This window comes from Aspergillus niger, assembly GCF_000002855.4.
Source record: "Aspergillus niger supercontig An07".
NCBI classification, from domain to species: domain Eukaryota; kingdom Fungi; phylum Ascomycota; class Eurotiomycetes; order Eurotiales; family Aspergillaceae; genus Aspergillus; species Aspergillus niger.
The window spans coordinates 39,806-60,938 of record NT_166523.1 but is presented as its reverse complement, the minus strand read 5'-3'; the positions used below and the strand labels follow the sequence as shown (position 1 = coordinate 60,938).

Genomic DNA, 21,133 nt, shown 5'->3' with positions numbered 1-21,133 from the left:
AACAGCCATCGCACAACGGAGACTTTAAACCGGTCCATCGCTTTTAAACATTCGGCTACATAACGTGAGGGTACTTGTAAGTTAATAGTATCTAAATTGCGGGTTCACACTGATATTGGCCGTACGGTACGTAAAAGAGAGTTTCGGCCTACCGATGAACAAGCTATGCCCAGGGCTTCGTCCCATCCAGGCACCACTGCTAAGAGTGCCAAGGGATTTGTTAGGACAGCCATGTAAGCGCAGTTAATTAATTTGCTCGGCATCCAGACAGGCAATATCAGCAAGACAGCCCATCAACTCCGCGCAGGGGCCTGAAGATCGAGGTCATGCTTAGTTTGCGTGATTTTGGCTCGGATTACCTGATTTCCCTGCAGAATGCTTGGGCTAACTGCCACCGGAGGCATTCCTTCCTTCCTTAGATACCAGATTGATGATTTTAGTAACTGATATGTGATAATTTATTTTCTTGGCGAGACTTAACGAGGTTGGTCTGCGTTGTTTACCATACTCATCAGTTCCGTGCGGTTTGCTGCTTTTCGAATGTGGTGAATGACACAATGGGAAGGCCGGGTTGCGTCATGTACCCTAATATCCGAACCATGTGTCCATCCAGGACTGTCATTTTTAGCTGTTTGCTTCTGTCGTTTCCGTTCCAGTCGTGGTGAACTTAAGTGGACGAGATACTACTGGAACTCCTACCCCATGGACTGGCTTGGCCAGCCCTAGGCACCACTAGGGATGTATCTTGGTTGATCAGGCGCAAATCCAATAGAACAGTTCGTTTTCGAAGGAATCTGAATTATTCAGCTTCTGGTATATATTACCAGGGGATCACGGGTATCGTTGCGGGACGGTGTACCACTGCTAGAATCGATTCTCAGAGTGCAACGAAAGACATATTTTCGATGCCTCACGCACCGGATCGCAGGTTTCAGGCTAAAAACTCTATCTACCGACCAGAACATTTGACAAAACACAAAAGAAGGGTACTTGGTACTCCTGCAGCCCTAGAATATGAATATCTAAATGATCAGAAATTGGTAGGCGTAGTATACTCAAGAATATCCTGCAATGGACCACTCAACGATGCCCCCCAGTTATGGTGGTTATTCACCTTCCGCCAGTGTTGTTGTTATCTGGGACAGAAATCTCGGCACCGACTGGACCCACGCCCGGAGACAATCCTACCACTCAGATATCGTTACGAGAGGAGGGGTTCCGCCTGGGTGGGGAAACTGTCTTGTTCGCGTCGTTCAAATGCTCTCTCTCTCTTTAATTGATTAACTGGCTTTTCGAACCCCGCCGCTAGAGTGTGCCGCCAGTTCCGGTTCGGACACCGCGGCCAGGGGTTGGAACTCCAATGCTCCAAAGTCAATGATCTTCACGCTTAGCCTACTGCCACCAGAATGTCGGTCCAAGATGAAGATAGTAATGCGCCTCTTCTTGGAGGAGATCCTGCGTTGGAGTATGGAGGTATCGCGGGAACCTCGTCTAGCAAAGTCCATAATTCCTCGTTTCGGCAGAACTTGGGGACGGCCGAGGCGTTCAGCATCATCATTAGCATCGTAATCGGAAGCGGAATTTTCACCTCCCCTGGCGCCATAGACACCAATGTTCCCTCCCCTGGGGCAGCCCTGGTCGTCTGGTTCGTCGGGGGTATCTTGGCATGGACAGGGGCTGCAACTATGGCTGAGCTCGGGACGGCGATTCCGGGAGAAGGTCCGTACAGATCGCGTTTTCAAGACTCCCTAATGGCTCACTCTTTTCACCGCAGGAGGTGTTCAACCGTACCTTCAGTACATCTATGGTGAGGTGTTTGGCTTCCTTGCCGCCTGGACATGGGTCATCGCGGTGGTGCCGGCATCGCTAGCAATCTTGAGCATCGTGTTCGTGGAAAGCATCTACTCGGCGACTGGGGTGACCGATCAACCCAATACCATGACACATAAAATTCTATCCGCTCTTTTATTGCTCCTCATCAGCATGGCAAACTCGGTCAGCACCCAGTTCAGTACGCGGCTGAATAGATTCTTTGTCACCACCAAGTTTGCCGCCATCTTGGTTACTGTAGTTGCTGGACTGGGCGTCGTCGTCTATCACCTTGCTAGTTGGGATAGAGTGAGTCCATCGGCACCCCAGGACTGGCTAGCCAGAGACTGGTTTGCTGCGCGCAACGCAATTGGTTTAGATGGCAGGGAGATAGAATGGCAGAATTTACACGGGTGGGAGACTCTTGGTCATTACTCCGCCGCGCTCTATGGCGCACTATGGGCGTATTCAGGATGGGACAAGGTATGATACAGCCCTTTCACTACCAAATTAGTTGTTGGAGTATCCTCACCTTGACGGACGCTCCTTTCCCAGGCAATCTATATCAGCGTCGAACTCTCTGCTCCGGCTCGTCAGCTGCCTCTAGCCATCAACAACGCCATTCCCATTGTCATCCTAAGTTTTATCGCAGTGAATGTTGCGTACTACATTCTTTTACCCTGGAATGTAGTGTCAACAACTGATAGTGTGGCAGTTGTATGGTTCTCTCCTGGGTGTCACTGATAGGAAAAGTGAGCCAGTTTCACCGGCTGACATTCATCGCAGACATCGTTCAACCACCTCCTTGGACCTGCATTTGGTGCCACCGTGGCGGGTCTCATCTGTCTAGTGGTAGCAGGATCCTTGCTGGGAAGTTCGTTCGTTGCCGGTCGCATGGTGGTGGCCGCAGCCAATTCGAACTGGTTGCCCTCATTTCTGGGCCGCGTGGGCTCGGTCTCAAGGCAGTCAGCCTCGACAGCAGATGCGCCCATCAATGCGATTCTCTTCTCCACGGGCTGTTCCATCGTATACATCTTCTTCGGGAACTTTCGTGCCCTGGTGACTTTCAATGGTCTGGCGGAGTATACGTTTTTCTTCTTGACCATGGTTGGCGCCATCGTCCTGCGGGTTCGTGAACCACAGCTCCCCCGCCCGTATAAGCCGATGATCTGTATACCCCTTATATTCGCTCTAGTCAGTGGGTGTGTGGTCACTCGTGGCGCTGTTTTTGCTCCCGTGCAGGCGATGGTGCTCATTGGATTGTGGCTGATGGGCCTGGGGTTCTACAGCGCGAGGAGGCGATGGGTAGGCAAGAGAGAGGCGGAGAGAGGCTGAAAATGCCTTTCCCGCATTGAGGCCAGAATTGGTCATGATGAAGTAGTGGTGGGTTGAGTTCCGTCGAGCGATTAGCCTGGCTTGCCTGAAAATGCACCGGAGTTCGGCAGCGAATAGCCGACGCACTGGCAAGGACATCTTGAATACCCTGAGCACCTTCCGTTGCACAGAAGTCGCGACTTCTCTGATCAACAAGAGTAGAGGAACTCGATCCCCCGACAATCACATCACATTAGTCTTTTCAGCCTTTTTACAGCAGTGGATCTTGAGAAGGAACACCGTCACAGTTATCACTTTGGTTTCTGAACAAAAGATTGAAGATCTCCCTATACAAATAACATACGAGCGGCGTCATTCAGATTCTATCATCTGTTCACGTCCCGTTCACGAAAATCAGGCATAGTAGGTAAATGGAGCACAAGGAAAATTCCATCGATGGTTTCCCAACCGACCCTGCTATGGATTGGAATGGACCGGGTGATCCAGATAACCCTCGGAACTTCCCACGAGCCAGGCGTTGCATGGGAATTGTCAGTGTGACCCTTCTCGCATTCGTCAGTGCCTTTTCAGGCGCCGTCTATGCACCGGCACAGAATGCAGTGATGGAGTCGATGAACTGCAGCTATGAGGTCGCCATGCTCCCGCTCGCCCTATATAATCTGGGACTGGCATTTGGGCCGATTGTTGGGGCACCCCTTTCGGAAACCTATGGTCGCAAAGCCGTCTACCTTGTGACTACCCCTATTTTCATGGTGTCAATGATAGGTGGTACCTTGTGCAACACTATATCGGGCCTGATCCTGTGTCGTTTTCTGGCCGCTGTCTTTGGGTCATCGAATATCAGCAATGCCTCGGCGACCATTCTGGACTATACGAGTGACAACGAACGTGGCACCGTCCTCGCCATATATTATGCAGTCCCAACTGTTGCGGCGGCGCTGGCCCCTCTTGTTGGAGGGTTTATCTTGATCCGTATCGGAGAGTGGAGGTGGACACAATGGGTACCGGTGATTCTTGCGGCAGCTTTCTATTGCCTGTTGATCTTCACCAAGGAGACCTACAAAGCGGTTATCTTACGACGGCGGGCGATGCAACTGGGCTTGATGGGCACACGCCGTGGGACGACGATTGGGGGTAGTCTCCGACATCTCTTTATCGTTCTATTCCAGCGGCCTATTCATATGCTCCTAACCGAACCGATCGTGACATGCATCAGCCTCTATAACGGGTTTCTCTTTGGTTTGTTGTATGCATTCGTGATTTCCATTCCTTGGGTTTTTCAAAAGTATTATGGGTTTGGTCCGCAGGCCCAGGCGCTTTCATATCTAGGTGTGACTGTGGGCAACATTGCTGCCTGTATACCCCATGCTCTAATAGACAAGTACTTCTTCCTGCCGCGGCTGCAGTCGTGGAAAGAAGTCCACGAGCCAAGCCTCAGAATGCCTCCAGAGGCCCGTCTTGTATCAGCGTTGGGCGGCGGCTTGCTCCTTCCACCGTCATTGCTCATCCTCAGTTGGACTGCCAACTTCCAGGTCCACTGGATTGTACCCATCATATTCCAAGGTTTCTCGATGTTTTCGTGCTTGCTGGTGTATTCGGGGACAAACCTCTTCATGCTGGATACTTACGGACCGCTGTATGGTGCATCCGCCTCAGGGGCAATGATGTTCAGTAGATACATCCTCAGCTGTGCGTTTCCACTGTTCACTCTCCAGATGTTTGATGGCCTTGGTGTTGGCTGGGCAACCACTCTGTTGGCTGCTTTATCGCTTCTGATGGCTCCCATTCCTTGGATCTTCTGGATTTATGGACCGCGGATTAGGAAGGCGAGCAGGTATGAGACTACCATATGAGATACATCATTCGATTCGAAGCATCAACTAGCGACCCAGTCTGTCTTGGCAAAGACGGTCTCTGGAACCGCCAGTCAATCAAATTTGATCTAGTATCATAAGAGAGACCCGAGAATATGAAAACTTTGACTCAGTCCATAAGCGAACTTGGATATAGATAGATATTCATTAAGACACAAAAGCGACATACTCACGGGCCAGTTGGCTGCTTCTATGCGTAGGATGTTAGCCTGATGAAATGTAAAACTACTACTGCATTACTCTACTGGGCCATATAGAGACTGTTATGAGCTCGGTCATCAGCTATTGCGATAATGTATGGATCATACACTTCACGGTACGTCTGAACTTTACTGATCTACCAGGGCACCTATGGCATAAACCCTGTAGGTGTACTATTAGAGAGAACAGGACGTAGAATGGAAGAATGAGAGTCTAATCAGCTAATGCGGTCTTTAGATGGAGCTCACGCAATGGCCAAGTCCGGCATTAGAAGCATGCGCAGCTTGGAAAATACCAGACATAACCCCACATGGTCAGGAAGTCACAATTTATGCTTCTTTTGTCCTTCCACCAGCGCCTGAACGTGTTGCTCGGGCACGCCTGTTGCGACCATATCCAGTCCCGCAAAAACTTCGAGGCAGTTTTGTTGGACATTTATCATTCTCTCTGGTTTACGGATCAAGTCCTTAATGCCTACAACACAAGACCTTGCTGCAAGTGAATCAAATCGCCTATGCACTTCATCAAGTACTTGCTTCAGAAAACCGACCGAGTCGTCTGGCTTCCCCGAAGGAGAAGTCACCACTCCATTGACGAAGCCGCAGGCAACCAGTTCCTCGCAGGAAATCCGCTTGCTCATGATCAAAGCCTCGTTTGCTTTGGACATACCAAGGCGCTGCACAAAAGAACGAGAAGCCGCACCTTCCGCTGCAACACCGAGCGATGAGAATGGTGTGAGGAGGAAGGTATGCGGTGCTGCATAGATGAAGTCTGCTTGCGCGATGAGCGCCGCCGGAAACCCCACGACGGGCCCATTCAGTGCCACGATCAGGATCTTTGGAAAGTTGGCAAGGGTATGAGTGAGGTCCAGGTTGTTAAACAAAGTGCCACTCATGTTGCGCCGCATATCTGTTCCGTAGGGTCCGTTTCGGAAGGCAGAGCCGACATCTGTACCGCTATTTGAACAATTGATAAATTTATTAGCTATGTGGACATAACCAAAGGCCCTGTTAATCTCACGCTGAAAAGTATCGCCCTGTGCCGGTGAGGACCGTAATGGTAACGTCGGGTGTTTTCTCCAGGTGGCGGAAAATTTTACCAAGTTGATAATAATTGTCCTGATCCAGTGCGTTAAGCTTATCAGGACGGTTGAGGGTTACAACGGCGATATGGCCTTGGAGACGGACTATTATGGGACTGTGGCTATCCATACTGCACGTTAGGTCTTTGTGGTTCCTTCCCTTGTGGGAAATACTAAACAGGTCTCAGCGTGATATTTATTTGCAGAAAGCTGCGATCTCGCCACTGGGCCCCCTTGCAGCCTGCGTACGCATGCATGTGCCCGTTTGGGCCACATGCGTGTTGAAAGTCGTCATTCGCGCAAGGCTGATGAAAGAGACTGTTGCCAGGTCACAGCTTCCATAGCTTCCATAATGTACACAAATCGGGATAGCCACGGAAAGCTACACGTTACAGGTTGGACTTGACCCGATGTCCCCTTCGAATATGAGCTTTCCAGTCTTTGTCAATGGTCATTTGGTCGGAAACATGCAATGTACCCCACCTATCGTGGAGGGCCTGCTCCTCTCTATGCCAGCGCCTTGATTCGCAAGCTAACCAACGAGAGATTTCCTCTGCGCATTCATCGACTGCCTCGAACGGAACCTGGTGTGAGAACCCTTGCATGACGACTTCACGCACGCGACCAGCAGCAGCCCCGCCACTTCCCCCAGTAGCAATACCCGTAGTCCGGAGCTTGTCACTTCTTAACTCTGGAAGGCTCATATGGGACTCACTGCCAAAGATGTAAAGAACACTCGGTCGTAAGTATGGTAACCGAGGGAAAAGCTCAGTTATCTCTGGACGATAAAATGGTAACGATGTGAGGGCCTCAGGATCGAGATCTGGGTGCGTGAGGCGGTTTCTAGGATCACCTACGCCTACGTCGGGGGCAGGGAGGTTGTGATAAGGTCGGGCAAAGGAGGCCAGCTCCTGCACTAGCGGAGTGGTGAGTCTCACTGGTGTCGTCTCATTAGGCCGACCATTCTCGTCACTGATTTCGGATTTTGCTAGGACATCGCGCAAGCCGTACTTCACAAATTGTGCGAAGACGCGCCGATCCCAGGCCTGGTAGAAGGGTTTTCGTTTGAGTGATTCAGTCGCTGCAGGTCTGGATGGCCAAGCCTCCCGTCTGTAAACAGAGAACTGTAGGTGTGGTCGCATCACTATATCGGTTGTGTACATTGAAGTGTTGCTGAGCTGAGTAATTGGACGTACTATCGGTGCCTCGAAGAGAACCATAGCATGAAATAGCCTTGGATGCATGAGACTAAGGTGAACTCTGCGAAGTAAGGTATCAGCCTGCTACTTTGGATGGGCGCTGGGGTAGGAAACAAACACGGAAAGACATCCAGCACTATGCCCAATAGCAACGATTGGGCGTGGCATGTCATCTCGTTTGACATTGATCAAATGGAGAAGATCCCGACTATGATCAATATGGCTTGCTGGGGGATCACCATCTGTTAGGCTGCTATCTCTTGAAACTACGGGAGATCGTCTGGTAAGCTCACGGTCAATTCCAAGACGGCCTCCATTGATAATGTTGCTCTCAGCCTGATGTGCCGGATCTGCAGCCCAGATACTACGAATCTTGAGCCCTTCTTTCCCATAGCGCATCAATAATTCCTCACACACTGGCTCATAAAGCTCCTACGTCGCAGTTAGCGACTGAAATGACATCAGGATGTGGCAATGGTGGTCATACCTTTCCAAAGCCGCCGCCAGGGGCGACGATAATTGTTGCATCGCCTGGACGGGGATTGATGTTGGTAAGGGGAATGTACTGTTTTACAGCCAAATAGAGAACACTCTCTTGTGTTATTGTGGTCGCCGCGGGATACTCTCGAACATGTTGACAAGGAACCCTGTGTTCGACTATCTTCCAAGGACTGGATGGAGACATGGCAGCTAGTAAAGGTATAGAAGGGGTGGCAAAGGCTAGATTTCTGAAGGGAAATGAGGGCAGTTACGGCGATTGTGGCAGGTTATTCCCCGCAAAATTCGTCTTCCTGGGGACGCTTAAGTAGACATGAATGAGTGCCATCTATACCAAGCAAGAGAAGAAGGAGTGTATCATACTGCGAGGTATTCCTAGGCATTTCAACAAAAAGAACAAATATATTTGTGTCACGATGCAGTATTGTCGATTTGCGGAAGCTAGGTGTCACCTTGCATAGGATGAGTGAGTTTGTTACACCATGACATCACGGTCCATCCCCTTGCACTTCAAGCAAGGCTAGACTCAAAGACCACGAAGGATCGAAAATGACCTTCACAATCTCCCAGACTTAGGTTTAAGCTTTGCTTTCCTCACTAGTTCCCAGGCAGCCTCCGCGGATGGCTTTACTTTCAGGGCATATTTTACCGAGTCCGGACTGCTTGTCTGCCGCTCGGCATGCCTGGCGGCTACGCTCTGCAAGATAACAGTGGTTCTGAATGCAAAAAATGCATCTCCCCACCAAAGATCTGGTTCGGGGTCCCAGCCTGCAGTCTCGACATACCACTGTAAGCACTGTGCGCGACTAGGCAATCCTGCAACCTTCCCAGAACGAAACATTGCCACGTCCTGGTTCAGGCCATCCCAGAAATAAGGATGCGTGAGGTTGCAAAAATCCGAAAGGGGATGGCCCATAGTCGCCATTTCCCAGTCAAGGACCCCAATTACCCGTGATTCAGTGGGATAGAAGATCAAGTTATCGATCTTGTAGTCACCATGCACTATGGTATGCCGATCCTTGGGCCGAGGCTCATGACGACAGAAAAAGTCGACCATTTCAGTGTAATGCGGTAACTCTCCAACAGGGACCTTGGTCAAAGGATCTTCCACCTTTCCTTGTGCACGGGATAGATATGTAAACGTCGACAGCTGACGGTCATAGTAGCCTCCTTGCTTACCAAATCTCTGTAGCCCGACTGAATGGTAATTGGTGGTATGAATCTTGCCTAACACTCGTACAGCATCTCTCCACCTGATGATCCCAAGTCAGACAGGAATAAAGACCAATGAAGGCATATCAGAAGGGAACTTACAAGGCTATCCTCTCGGTGGGACTCACCCCAGGCATTGTGAAATCGGTGAAGATCCGACCATCCAGAAACTCCATAACGTAGAATGGGGTTCCGAGAACATCATCTTTTTCGTACAAACAGTAGGTCTTTGGGACTGGGACTTCAGTTCCCTGGAATGCAGAGAGCGCTCTATATTCCCGCTCGATTTGATGGACCGTCCTGGAGAGGAGCTTTCCAGGCGGTTTCTTTCGCAGGACATACGCTATTCCACCGGAGTCCGTAATTCTATAGGTTGGATTGGATTGTCCCACTTGAAACTGTCACGTAATGGTAATCAGCTTCCATGCACTGTAGAAATGAGACTAGGTTAGCTCAACTTGTTGCACGTGGAAAGGAGGTCGGATCTGAGGCAATGCCTGAGTAAGGAATTTCTCAAGGGCATGAATGTCGATGGGCTGTCCTGCTTGGTCAGCCATCTTGTGGAATCAGTCCCCAAGTAAGCGCTACAGCAGCCGGATATTTCGACAGCTTGACCATTAGACAGAAGCTTCTAATACAACCTTTATATGCCGGTTGCGGCAGAACTACCGTTCGAATGAGAACAGAAAAGACCAGAAACGCTGACAAAGCGCAAACAACCATGGTTTGCATATGCATCTTATTCACGGCCAAAACGAAATTTCATTTGAGGTTTAGACCTACTTTATGGGGAAGGACCAACATGGACTTGACCACATTGAGATTTTGAACGTTAAACTTTCCGAATCCCTGAAAGAGTGGTCATACAGCGCCAACTATTTACTCCACTTCGGTGAACCTAAGCCGAAAATCAAGGGGTGGGGTGGAGGCAAACAATCCTGAAGGATGTGGAACCTTATCATCTTCAGTCTCAACGTAGAAACGTTCAGTAATCAGCGCTATTTGTCGTTTGATTTGCGCCATCGCCAAGTGCCTTCCAACACAACTGCGCGTTCCGTATCCAAAGGAGAGCATACATGCAGTACTAGGAGCACCTCCCGTGGGTACCTGTGTGGGATTATGTGGATCGGAGCGGTCAATCCACCGTTCAAAGTTGAACTCCTCCGCATCGTCTCCCCATAGTTCACGACTACAGTTGATTGCCTTCGGACAGATACCGATGTGCGTCCCGCGGGGAATCAAGCGGCCTTTGATAGTAGTGTCGCGAATGGCCCTGCGAAGCAGTAGCCCGAAAGAGGGAAAAAGGCGCAGTGACTCCATGACCACCGCATTGAGGACTGGAAGCCGTTCGTACTCGTCCTCGTCAAGCTCCATCCTGCCACGCTTGGCGTTGCGTAACTCTTCGCGCACAGATTGCTGGGCATCTCGGTTGGCCGCGAGACAGTAAATGACAAAGGAGAGCGAACCCCCGGAGCTTTCAAAACTATTTTCTTTCAGTCAACTTGGATCATGTTTTCTCATACCGGAATACCTTACCCTGCAGCAATGATAGTTCTTAGTTGACCTATGTATTCATCGTGATTGAAAGGACCCGACTGTTCTAAATTGGATAGGTAAGTGAGATGGTCTCCTGTTCTTTCATTCTTCGCCAGCTTTCCTTGCATCATATTGACGACGCTTTCAACAAGGAGGATCCTTGCTCTATCCATGTCCTTTGCTTCCGTGGAAGGGACTAATTGATCTAACCAGCCTGGCAATAGGTTGTGTAAGATAAATCGTATCTTCTTCTGACGATTGCTGGCGAACAAGGTTTTGAAGGCCTGCAATATATGTGTGTTCCGGCCTTTGATAGTCTCCAGGTCAATGCCAAGTGCAAGAATGCTTCCAGTGTCCATTGTAGCTCTGAATACAACGTCCGTGACGGGAACAACAGCTGTCCCTCTCCCTTCGCTGCTTCTCTGGCTTTCACCAGACATCTTGAGTAGCGAAGAAATGTAATCATTGAACTGCCTCGATTTTGAGGTCAGGGGAGGGCGAACAGCATTGATGTTCGTTTGATTGAAAACGGGCATGAAGGTCTTCCGGTTTCTATTGTGCACCTCCTGTTCCTGAGTGACAAGGCTATCTCCAAAAAATCGGACCGAGTATCGCCGGAAGGCACGGGACTTCTCAAAGTCGTAAGAGCGAGTTGACAGCACCTCAACTAACCCCTCGTGGTCCGTAGGGACTATATACTCAGAGCCGAACAAGCCAAAGAAATGCATGAGTCCGCCTGGGTAGGCTCTTTCATTGACCCAAGCTGTCACATTTTTCGCTAGCGGTTCATCGAAAACATCGAACACGCGGTCGTAGAGCCAATTTACCGACTGCAGCGGTTAGCATCAGCCGGAGAGAAGATGAGGGAGGCAGTATTGGCTCGGACCTGTGGACCAGGAAGATCATTGAATGTGCTACGTTGTCTTTTCAGTAAAGTCGTCGCACACACTGTCAAAGGGAAGGAGGTCGACCATGAGACAATGACAGCACCGATAAGTAACAACGGATCGCGGGGGAAAATACCCAGGTACCGCATGAGGGCATATAAACAAGTGCACCACGCGTAGTAGATTGCCTTGACGTTAATCTCGTGCTTAGCCATCGCGTCGGTAAATGATCAACTGGCAGACCTGAGCTCTTGAATCACTCAGTTACTTCTAAAAACCACGCTGGGAAGAGGAGTACTTCTTATAGATACAGGGTCATGTTTGGTGCGACAGCAAATCTTATAAAGTTGGCATAGGTTTCACAAGCCTGGCTCACAATATAGCTTTTTTGGCAACATACTGAAATTGGATTAAGTTACCGAACAACAGTTACTCCCATCTAAGTGCTTCATGCCGAAGACACGAACCTGGGCCTGTGCATAGTCTCCCATTGCCTCCGTCAGCAGGTGAAAGGCATTGCGTTGACGTAGAGCAGCGGGCCACCGCATCCGTATAGCACTTAACCGAGTAGACGCAGATTTCCTGTATTCGATTATGCCTAACTGCCCCTTCTCATTACTTGCATCTCCTTACTTCACTCTCCTTGCTTCATTCGCCTAAATGAGTCGACTTCCCACCCATTCCTACTTTGAAGGCTTCCACAATGATGGGTATATACTGGCAAGGTATGATGTAATACTTGTCTATACCTGGCCCGGTGCTTCTATCCGCGCGCTCATTGTGAACATTCGGGTAGAGGTTGAATCAGCATTAAAAGAACCCATCTAAATTGTACAAGTATTGCTCATGAAAAATGTTGTATTTTTTTGGTCGTTATGTTGGAGTATACATGACGGATTTTGAATGTATCTTTCTATCTTTCCAAAGCATAGCTCGGATGATATCGACTCGTTGCATTAGCCCATAATATGTCGAGGGCGATGCACCTAGCCTAAATGGCACTTCTATGCAACGGTTTTCCCATCACCATGGGATAACCTGAAAATTGCACATCCTAAAACCATACAGACTACTCTGACCATGAGCGTTGATACAGTCACCAGTCATCTCCGGTATGATGTAGGTGTCCTAATGTAGAAATCTTAATATGAAATGGAGTGCATGAACACTAAAATCTCGCCTCGGCTCTCGCCCCATATCTGTACGTGTGGAGGCGCTAAGCCTGGCATAAAACCAGGGAAATAGAAACCTAAGGTCCGCTTTAGCTTTGGGGCAGGCCGGCTGGGTCAAAGCCGCGTGAATGGTAGCATTGATGGCTGTTTTGAAAACAAGTATGTCTAGTGGCGAGTCCAACAACTGCAGCGTCAGTCGCGAGAATGACACCCAACTCGGGAAGATCAAGTTGGTGGGGCATGAACCGGTGAGTGTAGTAGCATTCCAACAATAAGCCGCCCAGTGCGTATGCTTTGCTACTTGAACGGTCCCCAGCTATGTGAAGATGTAGTAGGCAGGGCTAGTGGTGGTTGCGACGGGGCAACTGGGACTCTGCTGCGTGGACAGGACTAGTACATATTTGGTGTCGCTTTTATTCGAGGTAGGAGGAGATTTCATTGGCATTTCAACAAGCCTGATAGATCACAGAGGATCGTGTTCCGGACTGGCTTATATTACAGGTTCCGAAATAGTGGGTTACTTGAATTGCTCACTCTCCGCGGTTTCTGTGAAGAGTGGGTCGGTTGGCAAGTGTCGGGATGTCCGACAGGGGCGAAAGGTCCTATCATTCGGGATGAGACTCGGGTCACTGAGATCCAACACCGCGCTTGCAGTCTCGAGCAACGTATAGCGTGAATTAGTTCAAAGATAGAATCGTAGATATGTTAAATTTCGTGGAATACCGCTTCCCCGTGGGGACGGAAGCAAAATCAGGGTACTTCATTGCATTGGGTTGTAAATAAATAAACTAATCTTTGGACTGACCTCTGTTGGCCTCGGAAAGCAAAGACGGCAGTTGAAGGGAGAGCCCGCCCACCTCAACCAGAATACTCTCCACCTACGCTAATTCACGCTACGAACTGCCAAGAATAGAGAGGTAATATTGGAAAGCACTAGCTAGATCGTTCATGTTCATGGTCGAGCTCGCACGGTCTCGGGGGATATTGACGCGAGACACTCTCAGCGTGTCTCGGACGTTCACAGACAAATCCCGTCACTTCCCCCCAACAATTGTGGTATCCCACAGCGGAAAGGGGAGCATCAGCGTCGCTTAGCCTCTAACTCCATTGCCACCGTTGAAGCCGAAAATGCAAGTTCTGCGATGTGGAATCCACGGCTTTCATGAAGTGCTAGGCATTGATGTGGACGAGATTCGCTTTTATTGGACGATTGAAACCGATGATAAGCATGCATCACAACTTGCCTACCGGGTGGTGCTGAGCACCGATGAGGCCGCTGTGCAAGGAGATGCGATCGTTGAGTCGAAGCTGGCCTGGGATTCAGGTCGGGTGATGAGCAATGAGCAACGTAACATCATCTGCAAGCCCGATAATGGCTTCCAGTCGACTTGCAGCTATTACTGGCGAGTGACCCTCTGGGATCAGTCAGAGCGACCGCATCATAGCGCCGTCAATCACTTCTTCACAGCCTACCCCCGATCGCACCTGCTGCCTCCCTATAGCATGAATCAGACCTACATGCCGCATACCAGTCTCATTTTTCGCTCCTGGTTCGAGGACGAGCCGAACCGATGGAAAGCCGTGTGGATTGGTGACGGCGGCGACAAACCAATTTACCTTCGCAAGGCCTTCGATTTGGCCCAGCCGCCAGCCCGTGCCATTATGTTTGCCTCCGGCCTTGGACACTTCAACATGACTGTCAATGGCTCCCCAGCGTCAGACCACCGGCTGGACCCCGGTTGGACCAACTACCATCGTCGGGTGCAATTCACAGCCTACGATGTGACGGCCCAGCTGCAGACAGGCGCCAATGTGCTGGGCGCTCACCTCGGCAATGGTTTCTACGCGGGCGACAAGGGGGAAGATCGCTTTTTCTGGCCAATGTACGAAGACAACACTTATGTCCGCTATGGCAACGAGCTCTGCTTTTTCAGTGAACTGCATCTCTTCTACCCCGACGGCTCACACACGACGATGATTTCGGATCCGTCCTGGCGTGTCCGCAGAAGCGCAACTAGCCTCGCTAATATCTATGCCTCCGAGAACCACGATAGACGACAGTATCCAACAGGCTGGGACACACCCGACTTCGATGATGCAGACTGGGCCTTCGCAAAGCCGCTAACTGGCCCCCGTGGTCATATCTACTATCAAACTCAGCCGCCTGTGGTGTTGCATGAGACCTTCCAACCGGTCAAGATAACAGAGCCGCGTCCAGGTATAGTATGCTATGATCTGGGGCAGAACGCCTCAACGATGGTGCGCGTGGAGGTTGAGGGACCAAGAGGATCGGAGATCATTGTCCGTTATAGCGAAACGATCCAAGAGGACGGCACAGTGTTGATGCCAGACCCCTTGTTCAAGGAATATGAGACAGGTGTCTTCTCTCGCATTCACCTGGCCGGCACGGGCGCCCCAGAAACCTGGGAGCCCGACTTCAGTTTCACCAGTGCACGGTATATCCAAGTAGAAGGAGTCTCCTTGGACGGCAGTGACGGCCGCCCGGTCATCCGATCAGTTGTGGGACGCCATATCTCATCAGCTGCCCGCCGCCTGGGCACGATGCAGACCGACAAAGAAGATGTGAATCAACTGCTAAGCGCTCTATCCTGGACCTTCAGCAGCAATCTATTCAGTTATCATACCGACTGTCCCCAGATTGAAAAGTTTGGTTGGCTGGAGGTCACTCATCTGCTGGCACCGGCGACACAATACGTTCGCGACATGGAAGCTCTATACACCAAGATCCTGGATGACATTCTGGACACCCAGGAGCCCAGTGGGCTGGTCCCGACCATGGCGCCTGAGATCCGATACATGTGCGGCCCGCTGCATGATACCATCACCTGGGGCTGTGCCGTGTGTCTTCTGCCCGACATCTTGAGGGAGTACTACGGTTCGACGCATGTCATCGCCAAGGTGTTCCCCGCGGCGGTGCGATACATGGAGTACATGCGCACCAAAGAGCGCCGAGGGGGCTTGATTGAACACGGACTTGGGGATTGGGGCCGTGGGATTGCCTTTGGTAATAACCAGGCTAATATCGAGACCGCTATCTACTACCGGTGCCTACAGTGCGTGGCTATGATGGCTCGCGAGTTGGGTGAAATGCAGAAGGCAAAAGAATTCGAACAGTGGGCCGCTCGGATCTACGCCGTGTACAACCGTCACTTGCTAGTCACCGATGACGCATCTCGACCCTACGCCTACTACACCTCATTAGACAACTACCCAGCACGCGACCGGGATGCAATCGCACAGGCCATGGCTTTGCAATTTGGACTGGTTCCAGAACAGCATCGCAAGGACGTGATGGCTGCCTTCTTGGATGATGTAGCGGATGGTCGCATACGTGCCGGAGAGATAGGGCTACGTTTCCTCTTCAATACCCTGGCCGATGCGAAGCGACCGGATTTGGTGTTGCAGATGGCCCGTCAGGAAGAGCACCCGTCCTACATGCGGTTTTTGCGGCGTGGAGAAACAACTCTGTTGGAGTTTTGGCAAGACGAGTGCCGTAGCAAATGTCATGACATGCTGGGGACTATCTATGAATGGTTCTATGCGGCGGTCTTGGGTTTGAAGCCTACAGGACCGGCATATCGTACGTTTGTGGTAGACCCGCCTTATAACGCCGAATTCAAGCATGTCAAGGGAAGCGTGGATTGCCCCTATGGAACTATTGCCGTTGAGTTTACGCGCAACGAGCAGGGTCAGGCGGTTGTGAATGTGCGTGTGCCCTTTGGCACTACTGCCATTGTGAAGCTTCCCCGCAGCGGCAAGTCTTCGGCATATTGTCGGGAAGGAGAGGAGAGTCGGGCAGTGGACGGGGGGGAGGTCAGCCTGAGCCACGGCGTGTACTCCATTATTGAAGGATAGTGATAATTAAAGCCCAAACTGGTTTAGGCAGCGTGACCAAACTCTAGAATGGCCGGATCGTGCCCATACACTGTTCTCCGCGTACTGTGTCGGTAAGATGGTGACCGAGCCAGCCTCGTCGAACGTTCGGAGACAAGGGTAAATGGAATCAAATCGGAAGGTTTCCGGAAATGCCTAGCATTTGTAGCTATTCTTCTGTTTCTCTTAATCTAATGGGGCTCGGGACATCCGAGGTCCATGGTTGTTTTGTCTGTGGCCTTGGCTAGCGGCTTAACCCGGTTCGAACTGGCGCGCCGCGCTTAGGGCTCACCACCCCGGATGGATCAGGAGTTCATGCGCTTGGCAAGATGGGAACAAGCTGATCTGGCTCAACTTCGGCAACGATATGGTCCTTACAATGGCACCCCCGGGACGATTTCGGGTCAGTGTCTCCCAAAGCCGTCTCCACGTTTACCCCAGGATCAGTGACTTCGGTTCGACGCGGCGGCAATGGAGCCAAGCTACAGCCCAAACACCGACCCCAGCTTGTGGTTGGGGTTTACTGGAGATACCCACCAAGTCAGTAAGGCACCAGTTTACCATGTCCTAGCCTCACTGCTCGTATATAGCTGGAGGCTGCTACCTAGCTTTCTCATTACGGTTTTGGCACTTAGCAGAGCAGGCATCCGACATTCCAGCCAAAATGGCCAAACTATCAACATTACTCTCCGCTGTCTTCTTGGCCATTGGAGGTAGACATTTTTTCTCCTACTTCCTCTTGAACATAAAGGTGGAAACTCATTAATAACTCCGGTGACGACGAATAGGCTTTCTTTTCGGATATGACAGTGGTATCATTACCTCGACGATCGGCCAAACCGAGTTCATTCGATATTTTAACAACCCGAACGATACGGTGACGGGGGGTGTGGTATCCGCCTTCCAAGGAGGTGCCATTCTCGGAACCATCATCAACATCTTCACTGGTGATCGACTGGGACGGAAAATGTCCGTCTTTGTCGGTGCCTGCATTTCCATTGTGGGCTGCGCGCTGCAAGGCGGAGCGATCAACATGACCATGCTCATCATCGGTCGGTTCATTGCGGGTGTAGCTGTGGGCATGCTGACCGCCACCGTGCCCATGTACGCCGGTGAGATGGCCGAAGCCGCATCCCGCGGAATGATGTCGGGTCTACTGCAGTGGATGTTGAGTTGGGGGTCTTTAGTTGCGCAGTGGTTGGGATATGGATGTTCCTTCAATAGTACCGATTTCCAATGTGCATCTCCCCCTATTATGGCTTGTTTATGCTGCATGTGTACGAAGTGTCTAACCTATATCCACAGGGCGCTTTCCACTTGCGTTTCAATGCGTCCCTGGTCTTGTTCTCATGACCGGTGTCTGGTTTCTCCAGGAATCCCCCCGTTGGTTGATGGAACAAGACCGCCACGAGGAGGCGTTGGCTACACTACACCACCTGCATGGCGACGGCACTCCGGAAAAGTCGCAGTACATCGAGCTGGAGTATCAAGAGATCCGGGACACCATCGAGGCGGAGCGCGCACACAACACCATTACTTGGACCTCCATCCTCACCAAACCTTCCTGGCGCCGTCGCCTCATCCTCGGCTGCGGTGTGCAGGCCTTTGGCCCATTGTCAGGAATCAATGTCATAAACTACTATGGGACGCGCATCTACAGCTCATTGGGCATCGACACGCGCACCACCCTGATGATCATCGGTATCTCAGGCGGCCTGTCGATTATCTATTGCACCATCGGGCTCTGGGCTCTGGAGCGGGTGGGTCGGATCCGACCGCTAATCGTCTCAGCGGCGGGCATGGCAGCAGCACTGGTTTGCAATGCAGCCATGTCCCAGCATTACAATGAAAGTAACACTAATCAGCTACGGGCAATGGTCGCAATGAACTTCGTCTTCAGCCTGTTCTATACATCGCCTGGTATCATCTCCTGGGTCTACCCTGCGGAGATCTTCCCCGTGGATATTCGTAACCAAGGCAATTCCATCACCACTTTTACTAATTGGACTGTCAATCTGGTCTTCGCACAGTTCTCGCCTACAGCCCTGTCCAACATTGGCTTCCGTTACTTTTACGTCTTCTTCGTCTTCAACCTCATTGCTATGATCTGCTATATCTTCTTCTTCCCGGAGACCAAGGGCAAGACCCTCGAACAGATGGACGAGCTGTTCGGGGACGTGATGACTCCTCCTGGAGACCTAAAGGGGACGGATGAGCCCCAAGTAACAATGATTGAAGACGCTATGAATGTTTCATCCTAAGCCATGGTACGTTGTTTCCCCATTGGCTGTTGGAATAGGGGGGTATGTTTTCAGTAACTATGTGAGACGCTTGGCGAACACTTGCTTTTCGAGTTTTGGGGTTTGAACAGATCTGTCACCGTGTCGTCATATACATAGTCTCAAGCTCCCCTGTGTGTGCGGAATTTTCCATGGGCTCTTATTGACGAGAAACTCGAGGGTAAGGGAGTGAACCTGTGGTGTGGTCAGTACTCCCTATAACACCTCGAATATAGTCGGACCTGGGTGACTTGATGCGATTATACCATCCCGAGTAGTTTCATCAGCAGGCTCGAGTGCATGATATGTTGCAACGTGTAACGAGAGAACACCACTAGCTGCCAAATGCAATCCATAGCCTATCCAGTGATGCCACGTACAGTCGTTTTAACATTTTTGTAATCTTGTTTAAGACCGAGTGATGAGAACACACATTTTCATATAGCCTTGACCGGAGTAGGATTGCTCCGTTTGCTTACGGATTCTGATAAAGGTGTTTTTATGATTCATTCGACCTTCTCTAGTGATTGTACTCTACATCCCAAGCTCTGTTGACGGTGATGCCTTCCTTGTCATATGTGGCTTCTTTCTTGAGGGCTGATAATGGGATCGCGACGGTCGTTTCAGTATGTGGGTTTTCCATTGTCGAGAAACGGTGAGGTCCTTCTTCCGTATGACTACTCAGAGTAGAAAAGGGCTGCGTGTCCTCGTTATCGTAGGAGCTCGACTTAAGTATTTTTGTGGCCCATGATGACGCCTGAGCACGTTTCTGTGGCGTAGCCCAAGACGGTGGGTCGGCCGATTGGTTGGTGGCTTGAGAACCAAAAAGCTTTCGTCGACCTGCGACCCATACGGGTCGCAACGTTGGGAGGCAAGCTTTGATACAGTCACTACCACGTGTCATTAAGTTTACCAAGGACAGCACGTACCTGAGACGATTGCCAAATCAGCCTCGATGTTAGCCCAAATGGCTTGATTTACCCAGTTCCAACTGACGTCCGCATCAGTACCTTGAGTCATCACCGAAACGAGTCGCATTATCGAGGCGATACACACACTGTTCGGTCAGTTTGCTAATGGCAAGAATCTGAAGGCGAAGCCTACTTACAAACTGCCTAAAAGAAACATCGACATAATAGCCTTCTTATGGCTTTTCGAGGTATTGAGTTTCATGATATAAGGTATAGGGAGTGCGAGAAGCGTAACATCGATGATGATATTTGGGATTGAGATGGCAAACAGGAATTTTTGGCTGTCAACATTGCAAGATGCATCAACAGATTGATCCCATAATCCTCGAGTAGGTATACATTGTAGCAAGGTGAGCAAAAACTGGAAGTGTCAGAGAAAGTTCCCTTCTCGAGGGTAGAACAACAACACTTACTACAGCGATACCCCACATGCAGACCAGTGTGGAAATAAGGCTAATGGGAATCTTTATGTTCGCTCTGTTGAATAGACGCCAGTACAAGGCCAGGATGGAGAACTTGACAAGGACAATGATTCCCGTGTAAGTGAGTTCACAAGAGAATAGCCCGATATATGCGTTCTCCGTAGCATTGGGTCCAAATGTTTGAATGTGCCTTCCCAGAGCGCGAGGTATCCCTACATCTGTCAACTTCTGATACTTGTATAGGATGAAATCGGTCTCGCCTTACACCATAATAACGAAGCCGTCAGACCAGTGCCGCAAGCCTAATCAACAATATTAGGGACCCTCAATTGGGAGCAGAAGCGATAGTACGTACCAAAGAGGCTAAAATCAACCAGTCATCAACCCATATACCTGCAGTGTTTTTCCAGCGGCACCAGAATCGAAGACCAACACAGAGAACAGCGACAAAGAACGGTATTGTTGAAGAAGCATACAAATTAGATTGACGAGACTCAGAAAGGTCCACAGAGGGCATGGATTGAGACATGATATCCACAGAGAGTTGTGAATTTCTGAGAAGCAAATCAATGTTCATGCAAACAATGTAACTCTACCTGTGGAGACCTGACTGTATGCAGTGCTCACAGTGAGAAGGATCCTTTATAATGGGTACTGAATACTCCGAGTAATATAACAGACATGGCTGAACCAACCGGTGGGCCAATACTTGCCCTTTCCGCCCCTTCAGGTGTTGCGACTGGGTGTGGGGCTGAAGAATTGG

At 50.4% G+C, this 21,133-nt stretch overlaps 10 protein-coding genes across 10 annotated transcripts; 4 read left to right on the top strand and 6 right to left on the bottom strand.

The window, feature by feature from the left end:
• Window positions 1–165: 165 nt before the first annotated feature.
• Window positions 166–3,144, top strand: An07g00310 (uncharacterized protein; the record flags this gene model as incomplete). Its single annotated transcript, XM_001391087.3, has 9 exons — window positions 166–233; window positions 485–570; window positions 673–740; window positions 828–928; window positions 1,125–1,226; window positions 1,406–1,719; window positions 1,775–2,292; window positions 2,365–2,526; window positions 2,596–3,144. 9 exons carry the CDS (start codon window positions 166–168, stop codon window positions 3,142–3,144), a joined length of 1,968 nt encoding a protein of 655 aa, XP_001391124.3.
• A 91-nt stretch (window positions 3,145–3,235) lies between these two features.
• Window positions 3,236–5,344, top strand: An07g00300 (uncharacterized protein; the record flags this gene model as incomplete). Its single annotated transcript, XM_001391086.3, has 4 exons — window positions 3,236–3,546; window positions 3,704–4,978; window positions 5,159–5,214; window positions 5,301–5,344. 4 exons carry the CDS (start codon window positions 3,236–3,238, stop codon window positions 5,342–5,344), a joined length of 1,686 nt encoding a protein of 561 aa, XP_001391123.3.
• Window positions 5,345–5,541: 197 nt separating this feature from the next.
• Window positions 5,542–6,430, bottom strand: An07g00290 (uncharacterized protein; the record flags this gene model as incomplete). Its single annotated transcript, XM_001391085.1, has 2 exons — window positions 5,542–6,175; window positions 6,240–6,430. 2 exons carry the CDS (start codon window positions 6,428–6,430, stop codon window positions 5,542–5,544), a joined length of 825 nt encoding a protein of 274 aa, XP_001391122.1.
• A 259-nt stretch (window positions 6,431–6,689) lies between these two features.
• Window positions 6,690–7,667, bottom strand: An07g00280 (uncharacterized protein; the record flags this gene model as incomplete). The annotated part of the gene is made up of 3 exons (XM_001391084.3): window positions 6,690–7,424; window positions 7,497–7,560; window positions 7,618–7,667. 3 exons carry the CDS (start codon window positions 7,665–7,667, stop codon window positions 6,690–6,692), a joined length of 849 nt encoding a protein of 282 aa, XP_001391121.3.
• A 313-nt stretch (window positions 7,668–7,980) lies between these two features.
• On the bottom strand, window positions 7,981–8,184 carry An07g00270 (uncharacterized protein; the record flags this gene model as incomplete). Its single annotated transcript, XM_059748156.1, has 1 exon — window positions 7,981–8,184. The coding sequence occupies one exon, from the start codon at window positions 8,182–8,184 to the stop codon at window positions 7,981–7,983; it is 204 nt and encodes a 67-aa protein (XP_059600830.1).
• A 369-nt stretch (window positions 8,185–8,553) lies between these two features.
• On the bottom strand, window positions 8,554–9,766 carry An07g00260 (uncharacterized protein; the record flags this gene model as incomplete). The annotated part of the gene is made up of 3 exons (XM_059748154.1): window positions 8,554–9,250; window positions 9,312–9,607; window positions 9,677–9,766. The coding sequence occupies 3 exons, from the start codon at window positions 9,764–9,766 to the stop codon at window positions 8,554–8,556; spliced, it is 1,083 nt and encodes a 360-aa protein (XP_059600829.1).
• A 322-nt stretch (window positions 9,767–10,088) lies between these two features.
• On the bottom strand, window positions 10,089–11,847 carry An07g00250 (uncharacterized protein; the record flags this gene model as incomplete). The annotated part of the gene is made up of 3 exons (XM_001391081.1): window positions 10,089–10,692; window positions 10,746–11,575; window positions 11,695–11,847. 3 exons carry the CDS (start codon window positions 11,845–11,847, stop codon window positions 10,089–10,091), a joined length of 1,587 nt encoding a protein of 528 aa, XP_001391118.1.
• Window positions 11,848–13,932: 2,085 nt separating this feature from the next.
• Window positions 13,933–16,680, top strand: An07g00240 (uncharacterized protein; the record flags this gene model as incomplete). Its single annotated transcript, XM_001391080.1, has 1 exon — window positions 13,933–16,680. The coding sequence occupies one exon, from the start codon at window positions 13,933–13,935 to the stop codon at window positions 16,678–16,680; it is 2,748 nt and encodes a 915-aa protein (XP_001391117.1).
• Window positions 16,681–17,362: 682 nt separating this feature from the next.
• An07g00230 (uncharacterized protein) lies at window positions 17,363–18,959 on the top strand (the record flags this gene model as incomplete). The annotated part of the gene is made up of 3 exons (XM_001391079.1): window positions 17,363–17,411; window positions 17,487–17,936; window positions 18,004–18,959. 3 exons carry the CDS (start codon window positions 17,363–17,365, stop codon window positions 18,957–18,959), a joined length of 1,455 nt encoding a protein of 484 aa, XP_001391116.1.
• A 538-nt stretch (window positions 18,960–19,497) lies between these two features.
• On the bottom strand, window positions 19,498–21,053 carry An07g00220 (uncharacterized protein; the record flags this gene model as incomplete). The annotated part of the gene is made up of 7 exons (XM_001391078.3): window positions 19,498–19,853; window positions 19,907–20,034; window positions 20,086–20,309; window positions 20,362–20,582; window positions 20,636–20,672; window positions 20,726–20,924; window positions 20,998–21,053. 7 exons carry the CDS (start codon window positions 21,051–21,053, stop codon window positions 19,498–19,500), a joined length of 1,221 nt encoding a protein of 406 aa, XP_001391115.3.
• Between the last annotated feature and the right edge of the window lie 80 nt (window positions 21,054–21,133).